The sequence below is a fragment of the Moschus berezovskii genome, chromosome 22, assembly GCF_049115385.1.
Source record: "Moschus berezovskii isolate FMDL1 chromosome 22, NW_MosBer_1.0, whole genome shotgun sequence".
Classification (NCBI taxonomy): domain Eukaryota; kingdom Metazoa; phylum Chordata; class Mammalia; order Artiodactyla; family Moschidae; genus Moschus; species Moschus berezovskii.
This window is the reverse complement of record NC_142481.1, coordinates 59,664,683-59,689,577: the sequence shown is the minus strand read 5'-3', so window position 1 is coordinate 59,689,577 and position 24,895 is coordinate 59,664,683. Positions and strand designations below refer to the sequence as shown.

Genomic DNA, 24,895 nt, shown 5'->3' with positions numbered 1-24,895 from the left:
CTTAAAACAACTAGTATAGACTGTTAAGGGGTGGCTCCCTCTCTTTCCAGCTGTAGCAGCTACATGTGACAGGCTTCAGGAAGCTGAAACATTTACCCTGGGGCAACCCACCACTATGTATGTCCCTCCTTACATCTTTTCTTTACTGGAACAGAGGGAGCTATTGGCTGACTTCTGAGAGAATTCAGGAGTATCCTCTTAGACAATCCCAACTTAAGACTTCAGGTCACTTCAGCCTGAAATCCAGCCACACTGTTCCTGACTGATGCTTCACACCCTTCAACACACAACTGCCTACACGTTTTTTGAGCTAGTGTACTGCAGCAGATGGAACTTAAGGGACCAACACTCCATTGAGCCTCATGTGGGACTGATCACGGATGGAAGCAGCTTCATAGACCAGAAATTATTGCTCTGACAAGATCCCTACACTAAAGACAAGGGAGTAAATATACACACACACTCTCACTATGCATGCTCCCTGGTGCACACTCACGGGCAATGTGGAAAGAATAGGGGCTCCTCAGTCAAACGGTCTAGAGAGAAAGCATGCTTCTGAAATCCTCTATTAGAAGCGGTCCATAAGCCCTCCCAAGTGGCCATAAGGCCACCAAAAGGGTGAAACTCATACAAAAGAGGGCGACTGGTTAGCTGCCCAAGCTGCAAAAATGCCAGCAAAGAAGGTGATGATCAAGCCTTGCTGGGGTCAAGGAGGAATCAGGAGCCTGCCAAAGGCACGTCCACAAACGCCCCGGTTAGGCCTGGACTCCTAACCTGCATAGCCTCACCCCTAGAGCCCCATCCTCGGAAGTGAGGTCAGCTCCGCCTTTCGCGGGTTTGGGCAGGGTCTGGTCAGCCTACACATTGCTTTCTCAAACTCACCCCTCTGTGCCATGAGCCTCCCTTTTTCCAGAGGCCCCCAAGCCCTTAGGCTGCCTGAATCCCCAGACACCCACAAAAACTTCCTGCCTGAGAGGCCCGCCTCTCGCCTTAGCAACCGAATCCCTTAAGTTGGCCAGCCAGGGCACGGCACTCCGATTATGGGCGGCCCCTGTCCGTCAAGCATTTTCCCTCTGTCCATTGTCCGCTCCACCTTCCTGCCCCTGCCTTTCCTGGAGGATATCAGAGGATGAAGTCTCCTCCATTCTGGCGAGCCCCATCTATCAAGACTTAGGCTGCGAGCTTCCTCCAGGGCAGAGAGGAATAGGCCCCAGCCTTCCATTGGGTCCGGAGATATGTCAGTCAAGGGATGGGCGGGTCCAACAGCGACCTGACGCGAGGTTTCTGTGGAGACACAACTCAGACGGAACGGGGCGGGGCGACCTGAGGCGACCGGCTTCTCTCTATTGGGCCACCGGCGAGGAAGTCCGCCCTCCGTACTCCGGATTGGCTGAGCGCGAGCCGCGCCCCCCTCACGCCGGCGGCTTTCGCACGAGAAGTGGGCCCATTTCGCCCCAGTCGTAGCCACACGTGCCCTCGCGGAGGGGGTGAGGGAAGACCGGGACGGCCAGATCCGTTGCAGACCCGGGAGCAGCGCGGGCCACTTCACCGGTGAGGGAACACGAGTGGGCGGTGGGAAGGAGGGGTCTGGCGCCCGGAGGGCGACGAAAGCTCCGCAACCGGAAGCACCTTCAGAGCGGCGTCGCACCCGGAAGTGTGGCGGGACGGCAGCCACACCCGGAAGTGTGGTGCTTCCGGGGCTACGGGAACTAATGGTACCTGGCCAATTGAGATGCAGAGTTAAAACAGGTGTTTGTATATCTTTATTTGCTGAGGCTTGGCAGAGCCTTCCTTTGCGGGAAGTGTTGGAGGTTGCAAGTATGTGGTCGTGTTTTTGAATGTTTCATCCTGTGGAAACGCCAGCAGAGAACGAGCCCCAAGAGTGTGTGCAAGGAGGCCAGGCTGAGTAAAAGCTTTTACGAAGTTTCTTTTGTTGCGGGTCACCCTCCATCCCACCGCCCCCCCACAGGGATGTGCAGATGGAGGCCGGAGGAGACACTGCTGCCCCAGTCCCTGGGGATACGGAGGACTTGGAGGAGATGCGGTTCCCCAGTGAGGAGGCTGAAGACGGTGGAGGGGTTCACAAGGACTTACCCGATCCTGGAGATGCAAGCTTGGAGAAAGCAGGTATACATTCCCTTCACGAGGGTCTCGGAAGGAATTCCTCGGGGATGTTATTCTTGGGGAAGGTTCTTGGGGGCCCAGAGAGGAGTCTTTGGGACTAGGGAAGTAGTTTAAACCATACTTTGGGTCAGTGGGACGTCATTGCAGGCTCAAGTTGTAGTTTAAATCATTGAAGAGTGAAAAGGAAATCAGCGAGTGTCAATGGGTGTTCACTGGAGAGGTGGTGTGAATATAGGCCATTGAAGAATCAGAAAGGGATCAGTTGGGGTTAGAGAGGAACCCTGGGGGTTTAGGCAGTTTAGATCAATGATGACCAAAAGAAAGTTAATATGGTCAGTGAAAGTCACTCAGTCGTGTCTGACTCTTTGGGACCCCATGGAGTATACAGTCCATGGAATTCTCCAGGCCAGAATACTGGAGTGGGTATCCTTTCGCTTCTCCAGGGGATCTTCCCAACTCAGGGATCGAACCCCGATCTCCCGTGTTGCAGGTGGATTCTTTATCAGCTGAGCCACAAGGGAAGTCCTAATATGGTCAAAGGGGGACTATTTAGAAGTTAGTGTCTTTGGGGGCTTTAAATCACTGAAGTGGGAAAGGGGATCCATGGAGGCCAGTGGACACTCAGAATATTTACATCTTTGAGGAGTTGATGGCAGTTGTTGGATGGAATCTTTAAGGAGCCAGATCTTGGTGGATTTAATGGTGATCGTTGTTGGAGAGACAGTGGACATCAGTGAGACAATTAGAGAGTCAGATTACCAGTAGGAAGATCTTTGAAGACCCCAGTGTATATGTAGTGGTATAAAGTGGAAGATTAGCAGAAATCATTGGGGAATGAGTGCTTATTGACCACTTTGGAATTAGTGGATGTTGGTGGGGTCATTGGAAAGGATCATTGAACATTACTGAAAATCAGTAAGGCGGGGGGTTGTCTTTGAGAACTTGGGAAGTATTGGGAGGAGGTAATTGGGGACTGTCAATGAGAGAGTGAGGGAATATGAGGTCATTGGAATTTTATGGGGAAAGTATTGATACATAGTTGCCAGTGGATAATACTGGTTGTCAGTAGGGATCAGTGGACATTGACTAAAATAAATGGGAGGGTAGTCAGTAGAGGGCAATGAAATTGTGGATTTCACTGTTGAATGTTAATAATGGTCATGGGGAAGGGCAATAGAGGTCATTAAAGTCCTGTGTGTTAGTGTATATTATGGTGGTTATTGTAGGGAGTGGGGTGGATATCAGTGAGGATAAAGGAGAGTCATATCAATGAGAATAAAGGTCAGGGGAGTCAGTAGGGGTCATTGGAAGCCTTGGATGTTATTGGAGGTCAATGGTAGTCATTGTTGGGAATGCAGTGGACATGGAGTAGATTAAATTGTGGGTTGGGGCAGGCACTGAAGGTCATTGAAGATCTAGGTATTAGTTATGTTAATGTGGGGTCACTGAAATGTTACCTAGCAGCAGTGGGAACGAATAGGAAGTTGGGGGAGTCCTAAAGATCTGGATGTTAGTGGATCATCATGGCAGTCTTTGGGAGAATTAGTGGTCTTCCCCAAGAATATAAATGGGTGACCAGGAGAGTCAATAGTGTCGTCAGGATCAGTGCACATCTATGAGGATAAATAAGGGGTTAGGGTAGTGAGGGGTGCATAACTGCTGACACAGATGTTAGTAGATATAATGGTGGCCATTAATGAGTGGATATCAGGAGAGTAAATGAGGGGTCAGATTAAATGGGGGTTCACTGAAGATGAAGATATCGATGACCATTCACAGATGCTTTGCAAATTTGGGAATGGCAGATGGGTCATTATTTCAGTGACCCCACATTAATACCCCACATTAATATAACTAATACCTAGATCATTCACAGATGGGTGCTTTGCAAACTTGGGAATGGCAATTATTGAAGGGGAATAATTATTCAGTAGGGAAATAGAGGATTCAGTAATGAAAGTTAGATGGGCTTATTGGCGTTTTTGTGGGGGAGGTCATTGAAACCTAAGTGTTGGTAGATGTCATTGAGGGGCAGAGGAGACACCTGGAGGTGTGTGTCAGTGGTAGGGATTTGGTGGTTCTGTGGACACATGCGGTTAGTGGAGGTCCACAGGCAGATGACTGACTGGGGGGCTCCCTTTCAGGATCCAAGACCAAGGACCAGTCACCTAGTCTGCTGCTCCAGTCAGAGGCTCCATCATGCACCTATGGGCTCTGGAGCCCCACGGCCTCCGAGGGCAGTCCTCTGGGTGGCCTTGAGATTGGCTCGGGGGGCCCGGGCGGGGATCCGAGCGACGAGGACTGGCGCAGCAAGCGGAAGCATGTGTTTGTGCTGAGTGAGGCCGGCAAGCCCATCTACTCGAGGTATGGCAGCGTGGAAGCCCTGTCGACCACCATGGGTGTGATGACAGCCCTGGTGTCCTTCGTGCAGAGTGCAGGAGATGCCATTCGCGCCATCTATGCTGGTGAGCAAAGGAGCAGGAAGCAGAATAGGCAACAGTGACTGGGACCTTGGCAGTCTGGCAGGAGGGCTGGGTGGCTGGCTGCCTAGGGGACTACAGAGCTAGTTAGGAGTGAGTCAGTGTGTGTGGAAGCTGGCCAGGCGTCTGTCCAGGGGGGTCTATCTGTCCCTTTACCCTGCTGAGTTTTGATTGATCAACTCACTGGGATGTAAGTAACTGGCTGGATACTTCCTTGTTGCCTGAGAGCCTGAGCGTGGGGGCTGTGTGAGTTGGGTGTTTTTCTAGCTCTGTTAGTTTTCCTTTCTCCATCTTCCCCACCGCATGCTTTATGCCTGATTCTTGACCGTTCCATCATATCTCTGCAAATGTCCCAACTCCGCAGTTTGTCCTTGTCCTAGTCCTGATGTCCTCGGAGTGACAGAGTGGGCTTGGACCAATTGTGTGTGCCTTGGTGAGGGTTGGGGGGAGTGGGGGGTGAGGGTGGAAGAGCCGCATATGACCCCCTTGTGTCACCACTGACCCATCTCCGTCCGACTGTCCCTTCGCTCCCCTCCCGCAGAGGACCACAAGCTGGTGTTCTTACAGCAGGGCCCGCTGCTGCTGGTGGCCGTGTCAAGGACTCCTCAGTCAGCTGCCCAGCTGCGTGGGGAGCTGCTGGCTGTGCACGCACAGATCGTGAGCACCCTGACGCGCGCCAGCGTGGCCCGCATCTTTGCGCGCAAGCAGAACTACGATCTCCGCCGCCTTCTGGCCGGCTCGGAGCGCACCCTGGACCGACTTCTGGACAGTGTGGAGCGGGACCCGGGGGCCCTGCTGCTCGGCGCCGTGCGCTGCGTGCCTCTGGCTCGCCCGCTGCGGGATGCGCTGGGCACGCTGCTCCGGCGCTGCACGGCGCCCGGCCTGGCTCTCTCGGTGCTGGCGGTGGGTGGGCGCCTGGTGACAGCCGCCCAGGAGCGGACGGTGTTGGCCGAGTGCCGGCTGGACCCCGCCGACCTGCAGTTGCTGCTGGACTGGATGGGGGCACCGGCCTTCGCGGCGGGTGAGGCCTGGGCGCCCGTGTGCCTGCCTCGCTTCAATCCTGATGGTTTTTTCTATGCCTACGTGGCCCGCCTGGACGCCATGCCCGTCTGCCTGCTGCTGCTGGGCACCGACCCCGAGGCTTTCCATGATATGGCCACCTGCCGGCGCCTGGTTGAAGAGGGCATGCACTCGCTCGGAGCCATGCGTGCCCTTAGGGAGGCTGCCAGCTTCTCAAATGCTGCATCGGCCAGTGCCTCGGCCTACAGTGTGCAGGCTGTGGGTGCTCCTGGCCTCTGGCACTTCCTCTATAAGCCACTGGACATCCCTGATCATCACCGCCAGCTTCCCCAGTTTACCAGGTGGGCTCTACCCCCGTGGGCATTTGGCTTGGTGGGGAGGCCTATCTAACTGGAAGGTTCAGCCGCTTAACAGACAAGACTCTGGAGAGGGAGCGGCCTTTCTCCCAAGAGATGCAGTAGAATGGGTCTCTGCCTGAGGCGGGAGTCTCAGCCTCCAGCCTCAAAAAGTCCCCTGTCCTGATGGAGAGGAATGCCCCAGGACTCCAGGAATCCCCACATTTGATGGGGAGGTTAGGCCCTAAGAAGCCTCCAGTCTAATGGGGGAGGAGGCTCAGCTCCCTTACTTTAATTGAACTGCTCAGACAGGGGGAAATGGGCTAGCCAAGAAAGCTCTAAACTGACCCTATCCCCCACCCTTCTCCATCACTGCAGCCCCGAGCTGGAGGCCCCCTACAGCAGAGAGGAGGAGCGGCAGCGCCTGTCTGACCTGTACCACCGCCTGCACGCCCGGCTGCACAGCACCTCCCGGCCGCTGCGCCTCATCTACCACGTGGCTGAGAAGGAGACCCTTCTGGCCTGGGTGAGTTGAGCAGGGCTCTGAAGGAGTCGATTCCCCGCACTGCAAGCCTTCTTTCCCTCTGCTGTGTCCCCTCCAGCCACAGCAGCCTCCTTCAAGCACACCACACCTTTGCCTGGGCTGTGGTTTTGTATCCAGCACTGTCCCTGTCACTCCACATGTTTTGTTTTTAAATATTTATTTGGCTGTGCTGGGTCTTTGTTGGGGCATGCAGAATCTTTCTTTAGCTGTGGCATGTGGGATCTAGTTCCCTGACTCGGGACCCAGTGTGGGTCCCCAGAATGGGGAGCACAGAGTCTCAGCGGCTGGACCACCAGGGAAGTTTCCCATGTGTCTTTGAAACCCATCAGTCTCAGTGTCTGAAACCTCTTAGACTCATCCTTCTGTTGACCATTCCCTCATTAATGTCTTCCCCTCTCAAGAGGTCCCATTAACTACGACTACTTTGCCTGCCAATTTCACATCAGCCCCGCCCTCTGTGGCCGTGGGAACCGGTTGAACTTTGATTCTGTCTGTCCCCAGCACTTGAGCCCTGCAGGCTTGGTTCCATGCTGTGCCTTCCACTTGGGGTATCCTTCCCTGGGGTCTCTTCAGGACTACTGTCCACACTTCTGTTAAAGGTCAGCTATTCAGGGGGTTTGGTCAACGTGACTCCATTGGAGATGGCACTTCCCTTAGATTCTGACATTTAGTGCACATTTTTTAACTCATCTATTGCATGTCTGTTATGTATCAGGCATTATTCTGGACTGAGAATTTTATTTAAAAAATTTTCTTTGTTTTCATTTTCAAGCAATTTAAACTCACAAAGAAGTTGCAAAAAATTATGTGAAGTAGGTCTTTGACTTAGTTTCTCCAGATGTTAACATAACCAGAGGAACTCATCAAAATCAGGGCATTAACATCAGTGCAATCACATCTTATCCACAGGCTTCATTCAGACTTCACCAGTCGTCCCACTCATGTCCTTTCACTGGCCCAGGATCCAGTCCAGGAGCACATGTTCAGATTGATTGTGTCATCCTAGTCTCATTTATTCTGGAACATTCCCTCGGTCTTTTTTGTCTTTCACGACCTGCGAATTTTTAGGAAGTACCAGCCAGTTAGTTTGTAGAATGCCCCTCAACTTGTTTTTCTCTAATAATATTTTGTCAGGTCACACATCTTGAGCAAGCCTCTCGCAGAAGTGACGTTGTGTCCTTCTCCGTGTTGTATCAGGAGGACCGTGGCGTCACTGTGTCCCATTGTTGGCACGACTCCTGTTACTAAGGCGGTATCTGCCAGGTTTCTCCACTTCATAGTTAGTCTTTTTGCAGTTCGTAATTAGTCAGTACCTTGTGGTGATTAGGTCTGTGTTCTCTTTTTCACCATATTTTCATCCACTAATTTTAATATCCATTAATGATTTTTGCCTGTGACAGCTGTTTCTTTGGTGTTTACCATATGGTGATTTTTCTCATTTCATCCCAACATCTATGTTTATTGGTTGAGATTCTGCTGTATGGAAGAGCTTTCCTTGCTCCCGTTTATTTGTTGAATTTTAAGTTTCATATCATGGATTTTTCTTGAATTCAATGAGCTAAAACCTTTTCCTGTCTTTTATTTTTGTACTCAAACTCTCTCTTATTTAGTCAGCTGAAGCCATAGATTTAGCCAGACTGGCCCTTATATCTTTTTATTTTTTTCTTTAAATTTTTTGACTGCTCTTTGTGGGCATGTGGGATCTCAGTTCCCTGACCAGAGATCAAACCTGTGTCTCCGGTGGTGGAGTATGAACCACTGGACCACCAGGAAGTCCCCCGCCATGTCTTTCTGACACATCTGTATCACTTCTGAAGTACTTCTTCAGTTCAGTTCAGTCGCTCAGTCATGTCCGACTCTCCGCGACCCCATGAATCAGCACGCCAGGCCTCCCTGTCCATCACCAACTCCCGGAGTTGACTCAAACTCATGTCCACTGAGTCGGTAATGCCATCCAGCCATCTCATTCTCTGTCGTCCCCTTCTCCTCCCGCCCCCAACCCTTCCCAGCATCAGAGTCTTATCCAGTGAGTCAACTCGTTGCATGAGGTGGCCAAAGTATTGCAGTTTCAGCTTTAGCATCAGTCCTTCCAATGAACACCCAGGATCGATCTCCCTTAGAATGGACTGGTTGGATCTCCTTGCGGTACAAGGGACTCTCAAGAGTCTTCTCCAACACCACAGTTCAAAAGCATCAATTCTTCTTACTTTCTGGCAAAAGATAGTCCAAGCGTATTTTGTAATTTCTCTGTGCCTGTCCTGAAATCCACCATCTGTCCAGTGAGTCCCTGAACCTTTTAGTAGAGGATAGCATTTCAATACCAGGATCTGGTAGTCCCTGGATTTTAAATCGGGCGGTCAGGAAATGACATCTAAGTGGAAGGGGAGGTCACAGGGCATGTGGGTATCTGGAGGAACAGTGCACCTGGCAGAGGGAAAGGACTGTGCCAGTGCCATGCAGCGAGGCTGAACCTGGCTGTGTCTGAGGAACAGCAGGCAGAGGCTAGCGTGGCTGGAACAGAAGGAGTGAGGGGGAGAATGAAGAGGTGGTGTCGATAGGTGCTGGTGACCTGGTCGGGTTAAGCCTCTCAGGCTGGTGTGAAGACTAAGTTGAATTAATCCTCATATCACACCCAGGCTACAGATGATGAAAACTTCAGTGTGTGGAACTTAGAACAGGACTTTGTATACAGCAATTGCTCATTAAATGTTAAGCACTGTTGTCATTATCTCCAGTCCACAGATGAGTGAACTGAGGTCCAGAGAGTGTATCCACACACACACATAGCACACAGTTGAAATCACTAGTTCTAGCTGATCCCTGGCCCACTCATGATACAGAAGCATCAGCTTACCTGCTTTAGCCCAGTGACCAGGTTGGAGCTGCCACCAGGTGCACTTTCCAAACAGGAGACAGGTATGGGGCTAGGGGAGGATGGACAGCAGTGACCAACTGACCATGTCTCCTCTCAAACCCGCAGGTGACCTCCAAATTTGAGCTGTATACCTGCCTCAGCCCCCTGGTGACCAAGGCAGGTGCCATCCTCGCAGTGACCAAACTCCTGCGTTGGGTGAAGAAAGAGGAGGATCGGCTCTTCATTCGTTACCCCCCCAAGTACTCCACACCCCCAGCAGCCCCAGCGGCCTCTGCGGACCCAGCGTCCCACAATGGCTTGTTTACTGGCCCTTGAGAGGCAGAGCTCCCAGATGGCAGTGTTGAGAACCACCACCCCGGGCTCTTACCTTCTGTCTTCACCCTGGAAATGGGGCGGGGTTGGGGGTTGGTGGCCGTAGTGTGTGTGTGTGCTCAGTTGCTCAGTCAAGCCCGATTCTCTTGCAACCCCACAGACTGTAGCCCGCCAGGCTCCTCTGTCCATGGAGTTTCCCAGGCAGGAATACCGGGGTGGGTTGCCATGTCCTGTGGCTGGTCCCTGTCTCCCTGGGCAGTACAGCGGGATCTGGGGGGCTGCCCACCGAAGACACGTGGGTGGCAGTGTGATTGCACACAGGTGAGCAGGCTGCCCACCCAGCCCCCTCATGCCCCTCCACCTCTGGGGAAATCCTTCAGACTCCCTCTTGCCCTCCGTCTGCCTTCACCTCCTCCTGTTGGATGGTGTGCCAGCCTCTGTCAGGGACCATCTTCCTCCATTCCTGGACACCACACGCTCGGTCCTGCGTTGGGGGCCTGCCTCCTCCCTGGGATCTCAGCCCAGAGTGTCTAGGGCTGGCCAGGGTCTCCCTTGGTGGCCCACGCAGTTCCGGAATTGGAAAATGTAGGGCCAAGTCTGTGCCCTGAAACGAAACGGCCTGAGGATGTTTTAAAAGAAAAGAGAACTGCACATAAAAGGCCTGAAACCGATATCCACAAGGACATTTCCTTTGTGCTTTGTGTGCTTCATCTTTACCCAGTAAAAAATGATCCCATCAGTGCTGGCTGCTGCTGCTAGTAATAAGGTGAGCTCCAGCTTCTACCTGCCCGTGTAACCCGGGGCAAAGTACCCAACTTCACACAGTGACTGAGATCCAGAATTTTTACACAGATCCACTTGCTTCCACGGCCCATTCTATTCATTCATGAGCTGGAGATAACTAACCGCTCATAGGCTGTTAAATGAGGATTTGTGAACGAAAGGGGACTGCACCACTTGCGTACCACCACACAGCACCTGCACAGTCGTCCCGGACTCACAAACCGCACAACCCAAGCAAAGATGAGAGGGAGAGAGCGAGACCCGCCTGAAATTTCTACGTGTGTATGCAACACTCAACACCCCAACAACCAAGACCCTAGTCCTGCCTCGGGTTTCGCTAAGCTGGAGCTTGGAGCCTCGTGCTGCACGCGTGCGCGCTAACTGTCGCTCAGAGATCTCTGGGTGTTCCACTTCAGTGAGCTGATCACCCGTCGCTCTTCACCCTGGTCAACTGATGCGCAGAGACGCCCTGGACACGTGCACGCTGTACCGCCTTTCTGCCGTCGCGTGGTTTTGTTTTGTTTAAACCAATCAGCAAAGCGCAAAGTATCAGCTGCGTGCTGGAAAATGGCGGGGAAGCTGGAGCCTCGGGAAGTGAAGTCACTGGAAGTCGTGGAGGACGGTGAAGGTAGTGAGGGCAAGGGGCCTCTGGCATCCAGGGTCGAAGGGAGGGAACCTTCGTCCCCTTGCCCTAGTGCAGTGCATAGTCACTCCGTCGTGTCCGAGTCTGCAACCCTCCAGACTTCTTCGTTCAGGGGATTTCCAGACAAGAATACTGGAGTGGGTTGCCTTCTCTAAGGAATCTTCCCAATCCAGGGAAGAAACTGGGATCTGCATTGCAGGCGAATGCTTTGCCGGCTGAGCCACCAGGGAAGCCCTTTGTGTCCTTACAATAATGAAATACTGGCACCAGTACAAAAAAAAAAAAAAAAAATTACTGCTGTTAAAGTGGAGATAAATAACATGTATATTCTCAGCATCTAGATTAACTTGTCAATTTTATTGGTTATATGTGTGTTAAACAGATAGAATACGTCAGTATTCATCTTTTCAAACAATAAAGGGGTGGATCTCACAAAACCCACTCAACTGCTACCACATCTAAGAAAACTTAACAGTAATTCCAATATTGTCATTTCACACCCTCCCAGCACATACCACATTTTGCATGGACTCTTGAATCTTAATCGTGGATGGCCACTCTTAAGAGGGCCTCTTTTCTCCCAGGCATTTTGTTAATACTGACGCCCCACACCCCAGTGAGAGGAAAGACAAAATTGTTCTAGAGGGAGTTGGAAATTGCCATCTAGCCAAAAGAAGAAAATTGTCCAAGACAATGATCCCCCACTATGCCACTAGCACTTTTTTTTTAACTATAAAAATTTTCAAAATGTACCTAAGCACAGAAAGTGAAAAGAATGCCCACGTACCGGTCACTGTGTATTAGCAGTTGTCAACTCTTTGCCCTCCTTTCATCTATCGCTGACCCGCCTACACACTCTTTGGACCACCTTATTGATAATAAACACATTGGATTACATCTTTCCAAATATACCTATGCAGATGACAGCAATGATTATGATTATGTACTTGTATATTGTCTGCCCTAGGATGTGAGCTTCCTGAGAACAGACCATTCATTACCATTTCCCCAGCACCTAAAACAGTGCCTACTTGGCAAAAGTAGGTGCTCAGTAATTTTCTTATTGTATGAATAATGAAATAACACTCAGAGTTCTCTTAGATTATGGCCTCATGTTGAGTGCAAGCTTTCAACAAGAAGACGCCAATACATTGCCAATAAATTGCCCTTATTAAGCACTTATAGCTGCCACTGTGGGGGAAAAACCCTAGTATTATTACATTTTTTTAAAAAAGGAAGTTATGATTAAGTTCAGCAGCAGTGGAGAAAATTGGAAAGCATATCAAGTTGCCCTTTCTAAACCATCCAAAGTGGCTTTAGAATAGGAAGAATATCTGCTATTGATTACTCTGGCAGAACAGGACTTCTTTTGCCTTGATGGTAGAAGTGGCCAGCAAAGGCTTTGCTGGAGGCAGTTTGTCAGAATACGCATAGCATCTAAAACGCTATTTATCTTTGGTCGCCATGCTTGAAAATCATAGAATACACAGATGTGTGGACCAGGCAGGGTCGTTGGAATATTGTTGATGGGAGCAAAACAGAAACAATCATGGAAACGGCTACCGTTAAGTATATTCACACATTATGGAATGCCTATGTGGTGGACATTTTTTTTTTTTAAGAGGCAGGAAAAAATAATTAAATTCCAATTTAATTAATTACAGTTAATTTTAAAAGGAGAAGATTATAGGAATTCCCTGACAGTCCAGTGAATTAGGACTCAGCACTTTAACTGTTGTGGCTACAGTTCTATTCTTTAGTTGGGGAACTAAGATCCTGCAAGCCTTGCGGCACAGCCAAACAAAAAGGGCAAACACCGTGATTCGTTAACACAGAGTAAGCTTCACAGGGATCATATTCTTAGGAGGGAAAGCAAGTTGGAATTAAGGAAAAGCCAGTTCAGTTATACAGTTTTATCTCTATGTGTGTTACACAAAAAAATATCTGAAGGCTAAAGGCCTAACTGGTGACTCTGAACAAGGGACTTGAATTTTGGAGGTTGTGCAGAAGTGAAAGCATTTTTTTTAAATTTTAAAGGAAAATGCCAGTAGTAATGAATAACTTTATAAGAGAAAAAACTGTCGATCGGCATCTGGCCATTGTACCTTAATGTTGGTCAAGTTATTAACATCTCTATTTTGATGGTTATACTGGTAGAGTTCCCTTATAAATTAGAAATATGTACCGGAATATTAAGAAATAGTGGATTATGATGCCTGCAATTTGTGTGCAGAAATGCTCCCAAATGTGGAATCTGATGCAGGAGGAAAGAGCACTGTGGCCTATTTCTACAGTTTTCATGTATGTCTGAATTATTTCAAAATAAAATGTTTCAAAGGGGCTCATACTTCATTGTTTTGTTTTGTCACATTGATTTTTTCAAATTTTTGTCACGATGTTACTTGAACTATTTAAAAGATTTACTCATGATCTTACTGCGTGACTAGAAATGCAGTGGAGAGGAAAAACGGAGCTTTCCCAAAATAGTTGAAAAAGCCAGCTGTAAGAGACCTATGAGGACAATCAGGGGAAACCACATGTGCTGTGGGTATTTGGTGATATAAATGATTCAATGATTAGTGATGATTGTTAATCTTGGTGACATTCTAGAACTGCAGTCATCTAAGAAAATGTCTTCTAGTAGTTTAGACTGTTTGTTTTTTTGAGACTCTTAATAAATTTCATCTAGGGATGAAATGTCATGAAGTCTGGGGCCTACTTGAAAATATTTCAGCACACACACACACACAATAGCTGAGGCAGATACCAGTGGATATTAATGATTGTTAGATCCGGGCAGTGAGTAAAACAGAGGTCATCACAGCATCCTATCTAATTTCATGTGCATTTGGAAATCCTCATAATATTAAAAACAAAACAAGCAATCACAAACACCTCCCTTTATTATTAAAGTAGATTTAATTTTTTTTTTGTTTTATTCCAAATACTAAGAGTATTTGAAGAACTTAAAAGTATCCAGAGGAGACATACCAACCAATGATCCCAGAGAAAGGCAATAAGATTTAGAGCTAAGAAGAGAAGAGAGTTGCATTTAACTTCACATATTTCTGTAGTGCTTGAATGTTTTTAGAGTGTTACTTGGGTAAGTGAAATAGATGGGGAAACAGTGTCAGACTTTATTTTTGGGGGCTCCAAAATCACTGCAGATGCTGATTGCAGCCAGGAAATTAAAAGACGCTTACTCCTTGGAAGGAAAGTTATGACCAACCTAGACAGCATATTGAAAAGCAGAGACGTTACTTTGCCAACAAAGGTCCGTCTGGTCAAGGCTATGGTCTTTCCAGTGGTCACGTATGGATGTGAAAGTTGGACTGTGAAGAAAGCTGAACATTGAAGAATTGATGCTTTTGAACTGTGGTGTTGGAGAAGACTCAAGAGCCCCTTGGACTGCAAGCAGATCCAACCAGTCCATCCTAAAGGAGATCAGTTCTGGGTGTTCATTGGAAGGACTGATGCTAAAGATGAAACTGCAATACTTTGGCCACCTCATGAGACGAATTGACTCATTGGAAAAGACTCTGATGCTGGGAGGGATTGAGGGCAGGAGGAGAAGGGGACGACAGAAAATGAGATGGCTGGATGGCATCACCGACTCGATGGACATGAGTTTGAGTGAACTCCGGGAGTTGGTGATGGACAGGGAGGCCTGGCATGCTGCGATTCATGGGGTCGCAAAGAGTTGGACACGACTGAGAGACTGAACTGAACTGGGTAAGTGAAAATTAAAGCAATACATGCGATACATCTTATCAAGTTCTAAGTGTCTTCCCCAAACTTGGAGTGACTTGGATAAGGGACTGTTGGTGAGAGGAGACTTTTACTTTTTACTCCTTGTTCTTCTACAGCTGTTTATTAAGTAACTTAAAAATTCAAATGCAAAATTGAATACATACTAATATAAGGAAAAAAGATGTATAGAAAGTGAACATAATACCAAATATTTCAGCAAAATTTAATAAGCTTGGGTTAAGAGCCCCTGATTTACAGCATGATTTTTAATGGCTAATAGGTATTTTAGCTTATGAAGGTGCCATAATCAACTAAGGTATCTTTAAGTTGCTTCCATATTTTAAGATTATGGACAATGAAACAGTCTTGCCCACCATCCTTAATTATTTCATAAAATAGATGCCTTGAGGTGGAATTTCTGATCCAGAGGAGTTGAGTAAGTTTTTGATATTTACTACCAGAAAGTTTGAAATGAAATATTGTTTTTGCCTATACGATTGGCAAAAGTGACAAAGGTTGAAAAAATTTTTGAATGATAAGAGTGTGAGGAAGGAGTCTTCCATGGGCCTCTAGGGGGAGGGCAACTTCAAAATACCAAATTTAGTAACATACATGCCCCTTGATCCATCCAGTAGTCTCCTAGGAATTCATTCAGTAACATTCCCATGCATGCATAAAGAATGTACCAGGATCTTACATTAGATTGAATAGTGTCCCCTTAAAATTCATGTCCACTCGAACCTCAATATGTGACTTTATTTGGAAACAGAGTTTTTGAGACTGTGTTAAGCGTCGTGCAGAATAAGGGTGTACCCGAATCTAATAACTGGTGTCATTATAAGAAGAGGGAAATTTGGACATACAGAGATAGAATTTCAGGTGAAAGACACAAAAGAAAGACCCATGTAGAGGTATTGTTACAGCTTCTCAAGAAAACTAATACAGATAGTCACTGTGGCATTATTTGTAACAGCAAAAGCAGCAACCTAAATGTCCATCAAAAAGGGACAACTTTAAAAGATCATTAGTATATATATTATCAGATAGAAAAATGCAGGGCCTTCTCTGGCGGTCTCCTGGCTAAGCCTGCACGTTCCCAATGCAGGGGGCCTGAGTTCAGTCGGTCCCTAGTCAGGGAACTAGACCCCAAGTGCTGCAGCTAAGAGTTGACATACTGCAACTAAAGATCCTGCATGCCACAACTTAAAAAGCAGATGCCACATGCCGTGACTAAAGATCGCAAATGCTGCAACGAAGATTGAAGATTCTGAGTGCCCCAAGACCCAATGCAGCCAAACAAATAAATATTTTTTAAATAAAAAGGAAAAATATAAACTGTGAAATGCCATTTAGGACATAACACCATCTTTATCAGAAAATGCTTGTATGTGATTTGAATGATCACTGAGTACACACAAATAGCCTGTCACACAGGTGGCCTTGCAGAGGGTAACTGAGGAACTTAGGTCTTGAGGGAGGGACTTTGCACTGTATACCAAGGTGGGTAAGCATTTCTTCATTTACTCTTTGGCTGTCATATGCGTTTTGTGAGCTTCTTTTCATCTTCTCGGCTTAATTTTTCTTAGAGAGCAAGCAATGAGTCACTAGTAGTTGCCCTTTTCTCACTGATTTTACAAGAGTTTAAGATGTTGGTATTTTTGTTGTTTTTGTTGTTCTTATAAGTAACACAGTCTCACTTTAAAAAGTACCTAGAAATATATGTGGCAAAATTACATTTGAATCAAGACCTAAATAAAGTCTGTTCATTAGAGTTGATTGCTATATGTCTCATCTCTTAATCTATAGGGTTTCCTCTTCCCCGCTTTTCCTTCTTTTCAGTTTATTTGTTGAAGAAACCAGGTTGTCCTATGTGTGGAATTTCCCAGCATCTGGATGATGCTGACTTCATCCCCATTGTGTCATTTAACATGTTTTCCTAGTCCTCATATTTCCTCTGAATTGGTATTTAGAGATGCAAACCTGATAGTATTCCTTTTTCTTTTTCTCTTGGTTGGGGTCAGGGACAGGGGGCAGAGTCCTCAACAGGTGGTGGTGTGTTTTCATCAGGAGGCTCACAATATCCAGGTGTCTTTTGTGGATGTTAGCAGCCATTGCTAAACCGTGTCCTAAACCTGTCGCTTCTTTAAGAATTTGCAAATAGTGGCCTACAATTATTGGAAAGAAATTCATATGAAATCATTCTGTCCTATCACATTGCCTGCAACTTCAAACTGATTGAGAACAGCAGCAACAAAAGTGCCTCATCTTCTCTCATCTCTGAATTTTGCTAAGGGGGGATGTCCTGTGACCTCTTGGGGAGAACTGACTAGTAGAGGTTCTGATTCACCCACTGCACTCCCTCGACCTCAGGGACCAAAGATAGGGGTCCTGTAGGGACCCTTCTCCAGCTGGAGGGCTGCCCCTCGGCCGATCCTTGGTTCAGCCCAGGGTGTTCTCAGAACCTGCTGAGAGTTCTTCCTCCCTTCCCAGACAAGAATGGGCCTTTCTGCAGTCCCCTCACATTTTCATTGCATGCTGTGATTCTGGTTTTCACTCCACAGGTCAGACCGAGTCTTCAGAGAAGACCGAAGACTTGCTGGAAATGGTGAAAAAGTTACAGAAAGGTCATGTGTCTCCTTGTGTCTGAGGCTTAGCCTGAAGAGGTTTTAAGACAGGAAGATATGGTTCAATCCCTGACCCCTCAAGTCACAACCTTGGGAAATTATTCCATTGCACTTTCTCCCTCTTATATCATTTCGTTCTTTCAGCCAAAAGCACAGCTTCAAAATTCAAGACATATAAGCTACTCCCCAACACACAAATGCATGTGTGCATACACACACACACACACACGCACACACACACACACACACACACACACACCAGCCAGCCATCTCCCTGACCCATAGGCACACACACACACACACACACACCAGCCAGCCATCTCCCTGACCCATAGGCACACACACACGCACACACACACACCAGCCAGCCATCTCCCTGACCCATAGGCACACACACACACACACACACACCAGCCAGCCATCTCCCTGACCCATAGGCACACACACACACACACACACACCAGCCAGCCATCTCCCTGACCCATAGGCACACACACACGCACACACACACACCAGCCAGCCATCTCCCTGACCCATAGGCGCACACACACACACACACACACACCAGCCAGCCATCTCCCTGACCCATAGGCACACACACACACACACACACACGTACACACACACACACACCAGCCAGCCATCTCCCTGACCCATAGGCACACACACACACACACACACACACACCAGCCAGCCATCTCCCTGACCCATAGGCACACACACACACACACACACACACACCACCCAGCCATCTCCCTGACCCATAGGCACGCGCGCACACACACACACACACACCAGCCAGCCAGCCAGCCAGCCATCTCCCTGACCCATAGGCCAGCAGCAACTATTTTTTAATTTTCTGGTATTTTTCTGGAGATTTAAAAAAATTCCATTTTGGGGATATATTCTTTGTCCTTTTTTATATATAAATGGCAGATGGCAACACAAGCAGCTTTGCACCTGGCTTTGCTTGTTGGTGGGAGACTGGGAGCCAGCCTGCATCCAGTACCTACATCAGGGCTGGGGCAAAGTACTGGCTGGGTTTGAGGTTGGATTTCCCTCTCCCCTAGTCCATCAGCAGCTTACAATCCACTGGTCTGTTCCAAATAAATGAAAACCTTCCCTTCCCTGACTCTGCAGCTATAGCATTGGAGCTGCTGCCTAGGCTAAAATTAGAGGAATTGGGGGATTGAAAATGCACAGTGACCCTGACCATTCCCGGTAAAACAAAGACCTCAGGGAGTCACGTCCTAATCGGAGAGCACTCAGTCTCCACGAAGTCACAGGAGCTGGGTTAGTGGCCTTCGAAAAATTCAGAAACTCAACTTCAGAATGTCTCGGGGTGGTAGTGACACCCAGCAAAGGTTGGGCAGATTTTCCCCTCAATTCTGTGCTTTCAACCTTGAAGCCAGAGAGGACAAGAAGGGCTTCCGCATTCGGAGCACTGAAATTTGGACTGTGTGAAGTTAGAGATGACTCCCTAAAGAGGCAGTGATCTCCCTGTCATTGGAGAATTTGATAGCTGTCAAAATGCAAGTGGCGTCTTCTTCATATTTCAACACCGGAGTCCAGATATGCAGAAGCGACAACCCACCCTGCCAGGCTTTCCATGCGATGGGGCATTAGTTTCACTGTCTCCCACCTCATTCCGAATTACATGCACAAGCCTCTGCCATGGCCCAGAAGGCCCTGAGCAATCTGCCATCCCTACGTCTCCACCTTGCCTCCTGCTACTGTCTGCTAGCTCACTAGACTCACACCAGCCATCCCAGGCCCCTTAGCCATATGTTTTAGGCGTGTGTCTCAGTCACTGCAGGGGCTTTGCATTCATGGTCCTTCCGGCTGGCATGTTACCCCCTCTACGCTCCCTACACCCTGCACCCCAGAACCACAGGGTTCCTTCCTCCACATCATTTGGGGCCTCTCCATATCTCAAGAGGCACCTTCTTTGATCCTTCAGCCCCTTGTTCCACTTTATTTCCTTTCGCAGCATCCACTGCCACCAGCATTGACATCACAAATCTTTGTTTAGTGTCCATCTATCCCACCCAGAATGCAGGCCCTGCAAGGGTTTCTCTTGCGCGCTCCGTAAATGCTGATCAACAGCAGCAGAGACACAGTGCCAACACCCACCCTGCTCCTTCTGCCCAGGACAGCCAGGCACCTGCCGTCTCTGGCTCAGTCTTTTATTTCCTTCTGCAGAGGGAAGCCTGGAGCCACAGATTGAAGACCTGATTAACCGGATTCATGAGCTTCAGCAAGGTAAACTCTGGGATCTAAGATGGCCCATGGCCAAGAGGGGCATGGGCTGGGGAAGCCTCCACTGCATCACCTGTAAGATCCAGGCCCCTCTAGATTGTCTGAAGGTGGGCGTGCAGCGTCCCGGTCTGCGGGAGAATCCAGCAAGGCTGGAGGCCGCACTGTGTCTTCTTCCTTTCTCTGGCCCAGCGAAGGAGAAATCCAGCGAGGAACTGGGAGAAGCCCAAGCTCTTTGGGAGGCCCTGCGTCGGGACCTGGATTCCTGTAAGTGGGACCAGCAGAAGGGTGCAGGGAGCTTGTGGCCAGTGCTGACCTCAGGGTCTTTGCGCAGTCTGCTCCCTCCACCTTTGATGCTTTCATCCTACATAACCCACATCGCCTCACACTGTTTTGAGTCACCTTTCAGCTGACACTTCACCCCAACAGGTCTACCCTGGCGGCCCCCTCTGAACATCAAATGCCACCTCATCTCGCACCCCCCAGTCTGGTTTATTTCTTCACAGCCTTTATCCCTGCTTGTCATGGTGTCCTTCTGCATTTCTCACCCTCTCCATTCTCCTGAGCACTTGCTACACAAGGGAGCCCTGCCGTCACCCCTTCTTACAGCGCGTGTGGGCTCCCAGGGGGAGAAAGCGGGATCAAGATGGTCCCCAGCGGGAGATGGGTGCGGGGCCAGCAAGAAGACACCGCCCTCCCCTGAGGTGGTTGTACCTTCTGTGTGACCTGGGGCCTTCCCTTTGCATGAAGCTGCAGTCTGGGCATAGCATGAGGCGCCTGGAGACTCAAAGTGTCCCTGTGTTTTCCAGTGAATGGAGAGAAAGTGCACCTAGAGGAGGTTTTGAGCAGAAAGCAAGGTATTTACCAGCTGCTTCATCCTCATTATTCTACCCAGTCCCCCTACAAAAGCCTGAAGTTCCCAGGCAGCCAGAGGAATCCCCCTGAGATCAGAGGCAGGGTGCTTCCCTCTCTGCTCAGATCTGCCCCTCAGCTGCCGTCTGACTTGGAGTAAACACTGAAGTCCCCTCAGTGCCCTCCAATGGCCAGTGTGCTGTGAGGCCCCTTCTGGCCCATCTGACTCCTCAGAGCCCCCTGGTCCCTCTCCCCCCAGAGGCACTGCGGACCCTCCAGCTACACTGCCAAAGGAAGGCGGAGGAGGTACAGAGGTAAGAGGTCCTGCCCAGTTCTTCCCCGCCTCATTTCCCAGCCTGAAGGAGGAAGGGGCAAGAGCTAGGGGAAAGAAATCCTGGGCATACACTCATTTTCCCTTTGTATAAAATCGAGTGGCTAGATGAGAGCCTCGCCTGCTCATCTTTGATAAGTGGTAGTATTAAGATGAACTCATTTAATCATTCACTGCTAGTTTCTTTATCAAGTGGATACTAAATTCCATCCACTGATATTATTTTAGGTCTTCCCCTATGGTTTATCCAGCTCTTCTGCCATCCATTCATTTGTTTATCTGTCTGCTCATGTATGCCCCCAGCCACCCATTTACACACCCATCTGTCCACTCTCCCATACATCCAACCAACTATCCAGCTCTTCAGCCAGCCAGCCAGCCATTAATCTCTCCAGCCTTCCATCTAATCATCTTCCATCCATCCAACCATTCTTTTCTCCACCTTTCCAGTCACCCATGTAGTCATTCATTTCTTTGCCCAGCCATCCATCCATCCAGCTATCCATCCTTCTGTCAGTCTTTCCTGTATTTCTCCATCCATCCATTATCCTTCCACTCATCATTTCTCTAACCAGACTTCATCTCTCCAGCCTATCACTCACCTATTCAATTCACTGTCCAGCCATCTATCCATCTCTCTCTCCATCCTTTGAACCTTTGCTTAACACATTCTTGTGACCAGAGGTCTCACACCCTGGGGCATCAAGATTTTTAATAACGTGGGAAAACCTGATGACAGATAGTTAAGTGTATATATGCTTAATCACACTACACCTACCACCGTCCGAGGGGCAGACAGTGTTCCATTATCAACCAGTCCTCACAATGACAGTCCCACCATTTTACATGTGAGGAAACAGACCCACAGAGGTTGAATAACTTGTGTAAGATTATAGTGGAATAGCAGATCCAGGCTTCAACCCTGGACTTTAGAATGTATGAAACTAAACCAATGTACCCTTCACAGGAATTTCTTGGAAAGGCACGGTTTGATGGGAGACAGAATGGACAGGGTGAGAGTGTCAAGAAAGGCTCATAAGGTTCACATTTGATTTAAAAAAAAAGGAGAATGATAAAGGTTCTGAACAGACTCCCAGCCCCACTCTGGCTAGAAGGCTTGGTGGCTCATTCAGAGACTATAAATGAGGGTTTTCTTTCCTTTCCCAGGAACTACATGTTGACGGAGCACACAGAGCAAATTTCTATCCAAAACTCTCAGATCACAGAGAGTCAAGGACAGAGGAAGCTGGGGTAACCCTGGGGTGACCCTGGGTCTAGGGCTTGGAGTGGCCTGGTGTGGGGGATGGGAGTGGGGCTTGCCTGAGGGAGAGCTTGTTGGAAGACAAGCTTGTTGCAAGGTAAGCTACTGGAAGCAAGGCTTGGAGGATAAAACCCATGAAGGGGCTCCTAGCAGAGGGAGCCCTAGGCACAGATCTGAAGCCCCAGACTGGGCCAGGCTGGGTGTCAGTCCTACCGTGAGCTTGTTTATTCCTGGATGTCGGCCCCTAGGTTGCCCATGGAAGAACAGCTGGAGGATTTAATAGGCCCGCACAAGGACCTCTGGGAATTCCACGTGAGCCATTATCATTGCCTCGGTTGAAGCCCCTCCTCGCCTGGCTCCAGCTTGTCTGCTGATGGGCCCAGGGTCCTCCTACTGCCCAGGCCCAACGCCAAGGGGTGGTCCTTGACTCCTTTCTTCCTGTCACCCGCTCAGCTCAGTCCATCCAGCTACCTCTCACCAACCCCCACCGCCACACTCAGCCTCCGGTAGCCAGACTGCTGCCCTGGCCTTTGCTAACCTCGCTCCCCTCCTGCTCGCCTACAGTACTCATCCTGCAGTGGCAAGTGGGAACTCTAACCCAGACATGGCCAGGCCACCCCTTCCTTCAGCCAGTGTCTCTGGATGTGTCCAGCGGCACTCCAGAGGGGCCAAGTCTTTGCTGTCCCCAAGCTGGTTAGCGGCACGGGGTGGGCATGCCCAGAGTCTAAAACAAGAAAATAAGTCGATAGATCCTGTAATGCCAGTGGGGAAGTCCTCTGTGAGCAGGTGTCATCTGAACACAGACACGGATTAATAAGCAAGGAAGCCATGCAGTTGTCAGAGTGCAAATGTCCCTGGGAGGGAACCGTGCCTGGTGTATTTGAGGAAGTGCAAACCGTGGGGCTGGAGGATGAAAGAATGGGAAGAGGTGAGGTTTAAGAGGTACACGGGGACCTGGGGAGTGACTGGAGGGGGAAAGCGCCTCTCCCCGAGCCCCCCAGGCCCCAGCAGAAGCTGCACACCGAATGAATGGGTAGCTGAATGAAGGCATGAACCCACTAATTCAGATTAGCACTTTCCAAGAGGTGCGGAAGAGGAGGGGCCCAGGAGGAGAGCTGCAAGGAGAGGGCTCCTCTCTCCTCGCAGATGCTGAAGCGGCGACTGGCCTGGGAGATCCGTGCCCTACAGAGCAGCCAGGAGCAGCTGCTCACCGAAGGTGGGATCTGGGCCCGGGGTGGGGGCGGGGGCGGGGCCGGGGCGGCCCGCGGGAGCCCCGGCACCGCCCACGACGCCCCGCCCGCCCGCAGAGAGGCAGGCTCTGGCCCGGCTGGAGGACGTGGAGCGGCGGCTGCGCGCACCGCCCGAGGCCCCCGCCGCCCGGGCTGCGATCGGCGGGTGAGGGGCCGGGGAGGCGGGGAGGGGCCGAGGCCCGCCCCCAGCGCCGGCTCCCCCGGAGGGCGGGGCTCCCCCCGCGCCCCGGCCTCCTCGCGGCTCCGCGGGGGTCCTCAGCGCCCTTTCCCCGCAGGCTGAAGGCGGAGCTGGAGAAACGCGGCGGGGAGGCCCCCGCCCAGACCCCGCGCACTCCAGAGGACCGGGCCGGCGCTGGAGAGGTAGAGAGCCGGCAGGCGCGCCGAGACAGAGCGGGCGGCGCGCGCCCGGGGTCCCCGCGGGAGGCGTCCTCGTGGGGTGGGAACCGGGCCCGCCCCAGCAGGCCTGACGCCCGCCCCCTACCCCAGCAGGCCGGCCCCCCGCTCCCCGCCCCAGCAGGCCTGACGCCCGCCCCCTACCCCAGCAGGCCGGCCCCCCGCTCCCCGCCCCAGCAGGCCTGACGCCCGCCCCCTACCCCAGCAGGCCGGCCCCCCGCTCCCCAGTGAGGGTGACCTGGCGCCGTCGATGGAGCTGGTCCCGACGGTCCCCCCAGGCCAGTAGGACCCACCCGGCCCCACCTTCCTTCAGGCTCTCCCGGAAATAAAGGCCACGTTTGTTGACCGTGCTCCTCCTCCGCGGGCTGAGTCTGTGCTTCGGGGTCTTTGAGGGTCGGGGTCGTGCAGGTTTCCTGTCTTCGTCCGAGGGGGTGGGGCGCCCAGGCAGCCTGGGCGGGGCCTCGGCCGGACTCCGCCCACCAGCCCCTTGGCGGGCTTGGGTCAGTGTCTGCGTGAGTGTCGAGGCCACTCCATTTCCTTGGCCTCATCTCGGATTCCTGAAATTTATCAGTAAGGGCTAAGATGTGTGCTCAGTCATGTCCGACTCTGCAACCCAGGAGCTGTAGCCCGCCAGCCTGCTCTGTCCATTAAATTCTCCCGAGAATACTGAAGTGGGTTGCCGTTTCCTTCTCCAGGGGATCTTCCCCAACCGGGGATCCAGGGAGTCTTTTGCGTCTCTCGCTTTGGCAGTCGGATTCTTTACCACCGCACCACGTGGGGAAGCCTCAAGGGCTAAAGGGGACGTGTCAAGAACCCACTGCAGGTCCTGTCAGTCTGCTGGGGTTCAGAGCAAAATCCCAGCCTGCAGAGCCCCTGCATTCCCCCACAGTTCCCTCCCAGGCCTCACCTCTCACATCCTCATGTGCAATTCTAGCCGCAAAGATGATTTTCCACCCTTCTCCCAGCACTTCCTCATCTCAGGGCCTCTGCCCTGCTGTGTCCTCATCTGGGATGCCGTTTCCCCAGTCTTCCCAGACCGCAGAGCCCGTTAAGGATATCAGC

The 24,895-nt window shown here is 50.3% G+C and overlaps 2 protein-coding genes and 1 long non-coding RNA gene across 5 annotated transcripts; 2 read left to right on the top strand and 1 right to left on the bottom strand.

Annotated features, from left to right (window-relative positions):
- The first annotated feature begins 1,396 nt into the window (after positions 1-1,396).
- Positions 1,397-9,706, top strand: MON1B (MON1 vesicular trafficking associated B). The gene is made up of 6 exons (XM_055413087.2): positions 1,397-1,551; positions 1,970-2,127; positions 4,269-4,589; positions 5,146-5,965; positions 6,338-6,485; positions 9,484-9,706. Exons 2-6 carry the CDS (start codon positions 1,980-1,982, stop codon positions 9,691-9,693), a joined length of 1,647 nt encoding a protein of 548 aa, XP_055269062.2. The 5' UTR covers positions 1,397-1,551; positions 1,970-1,979; the 3' UTR covers positions 9,694-9,706.
- Positions 9,707-10,994: 1,288 nt separating this feature from the next.
- On the top strand, positions 10,995-24,183 carry SYCE1L (synaptonemal complex central element protein 1 like). Of its 3 annotated transcripts, XM_088830830.1 has the most exons (11): positions 10,995-11,101; positions 17,428-17,490; positions 19,693-19,752; positions 19,939-20,013; positions 20,556-20,603; positions 20,858-20,912; positions 22,097-22,180; positions 22,439-22,502; positions 23,337-23,585; positions 23,716-23,800; positions 24,039-24,183. In XM_088830830.1, the coding sequence occupies exons 1-11, from the start codon at positions 11,041-11,043 to the stop codon at positions 24,062-24,064; spliced, it is 870 nt and encodes a 289-aa protein (XP_088686956.1). In that variant the 5' UTR covers positions 10,995-11,040; the 3' UTR covers positions 24,065-24,183. The 3 variants fall into 3 exon arrangements, with proteins under 3 accessions (XP_088686956.1, XP_088686955.1, XP_088686954.1); XM_088830829.1 differs by lacking the exons at positions 10,995-11,101; positions 17,428-17,490 and having other exon boundaries at positions 18,336-20,013; positions 23,337-23,406; positions 23,498-23,585; positions 24,042-24,183; XM_088830828.1 differs by lacking the exons at positions 10,995-11,101; positions 17,428-17,490 and having other exon boundaries at positions 18,419-20,013; positions 23,337-23,406; positions 23,498-23,585.
- On the bottom strand, positions 19,766-22,370 carry LOC148774444 (uncharacterized). Its single transcript, XR_016035968.1, has 3 exons — positions 21,532-22,370; positions 20,461-20,575; positions 19,766-20,011 (listed from the first exon to the last, which is right to left on the bottom strand). It is a non-coding gene; the product is annotated as an uncharacterized LOC148774444 (long non-coding RNA).
- Positions 24,184-24,895: the final 712 nt, after the last annotated feature.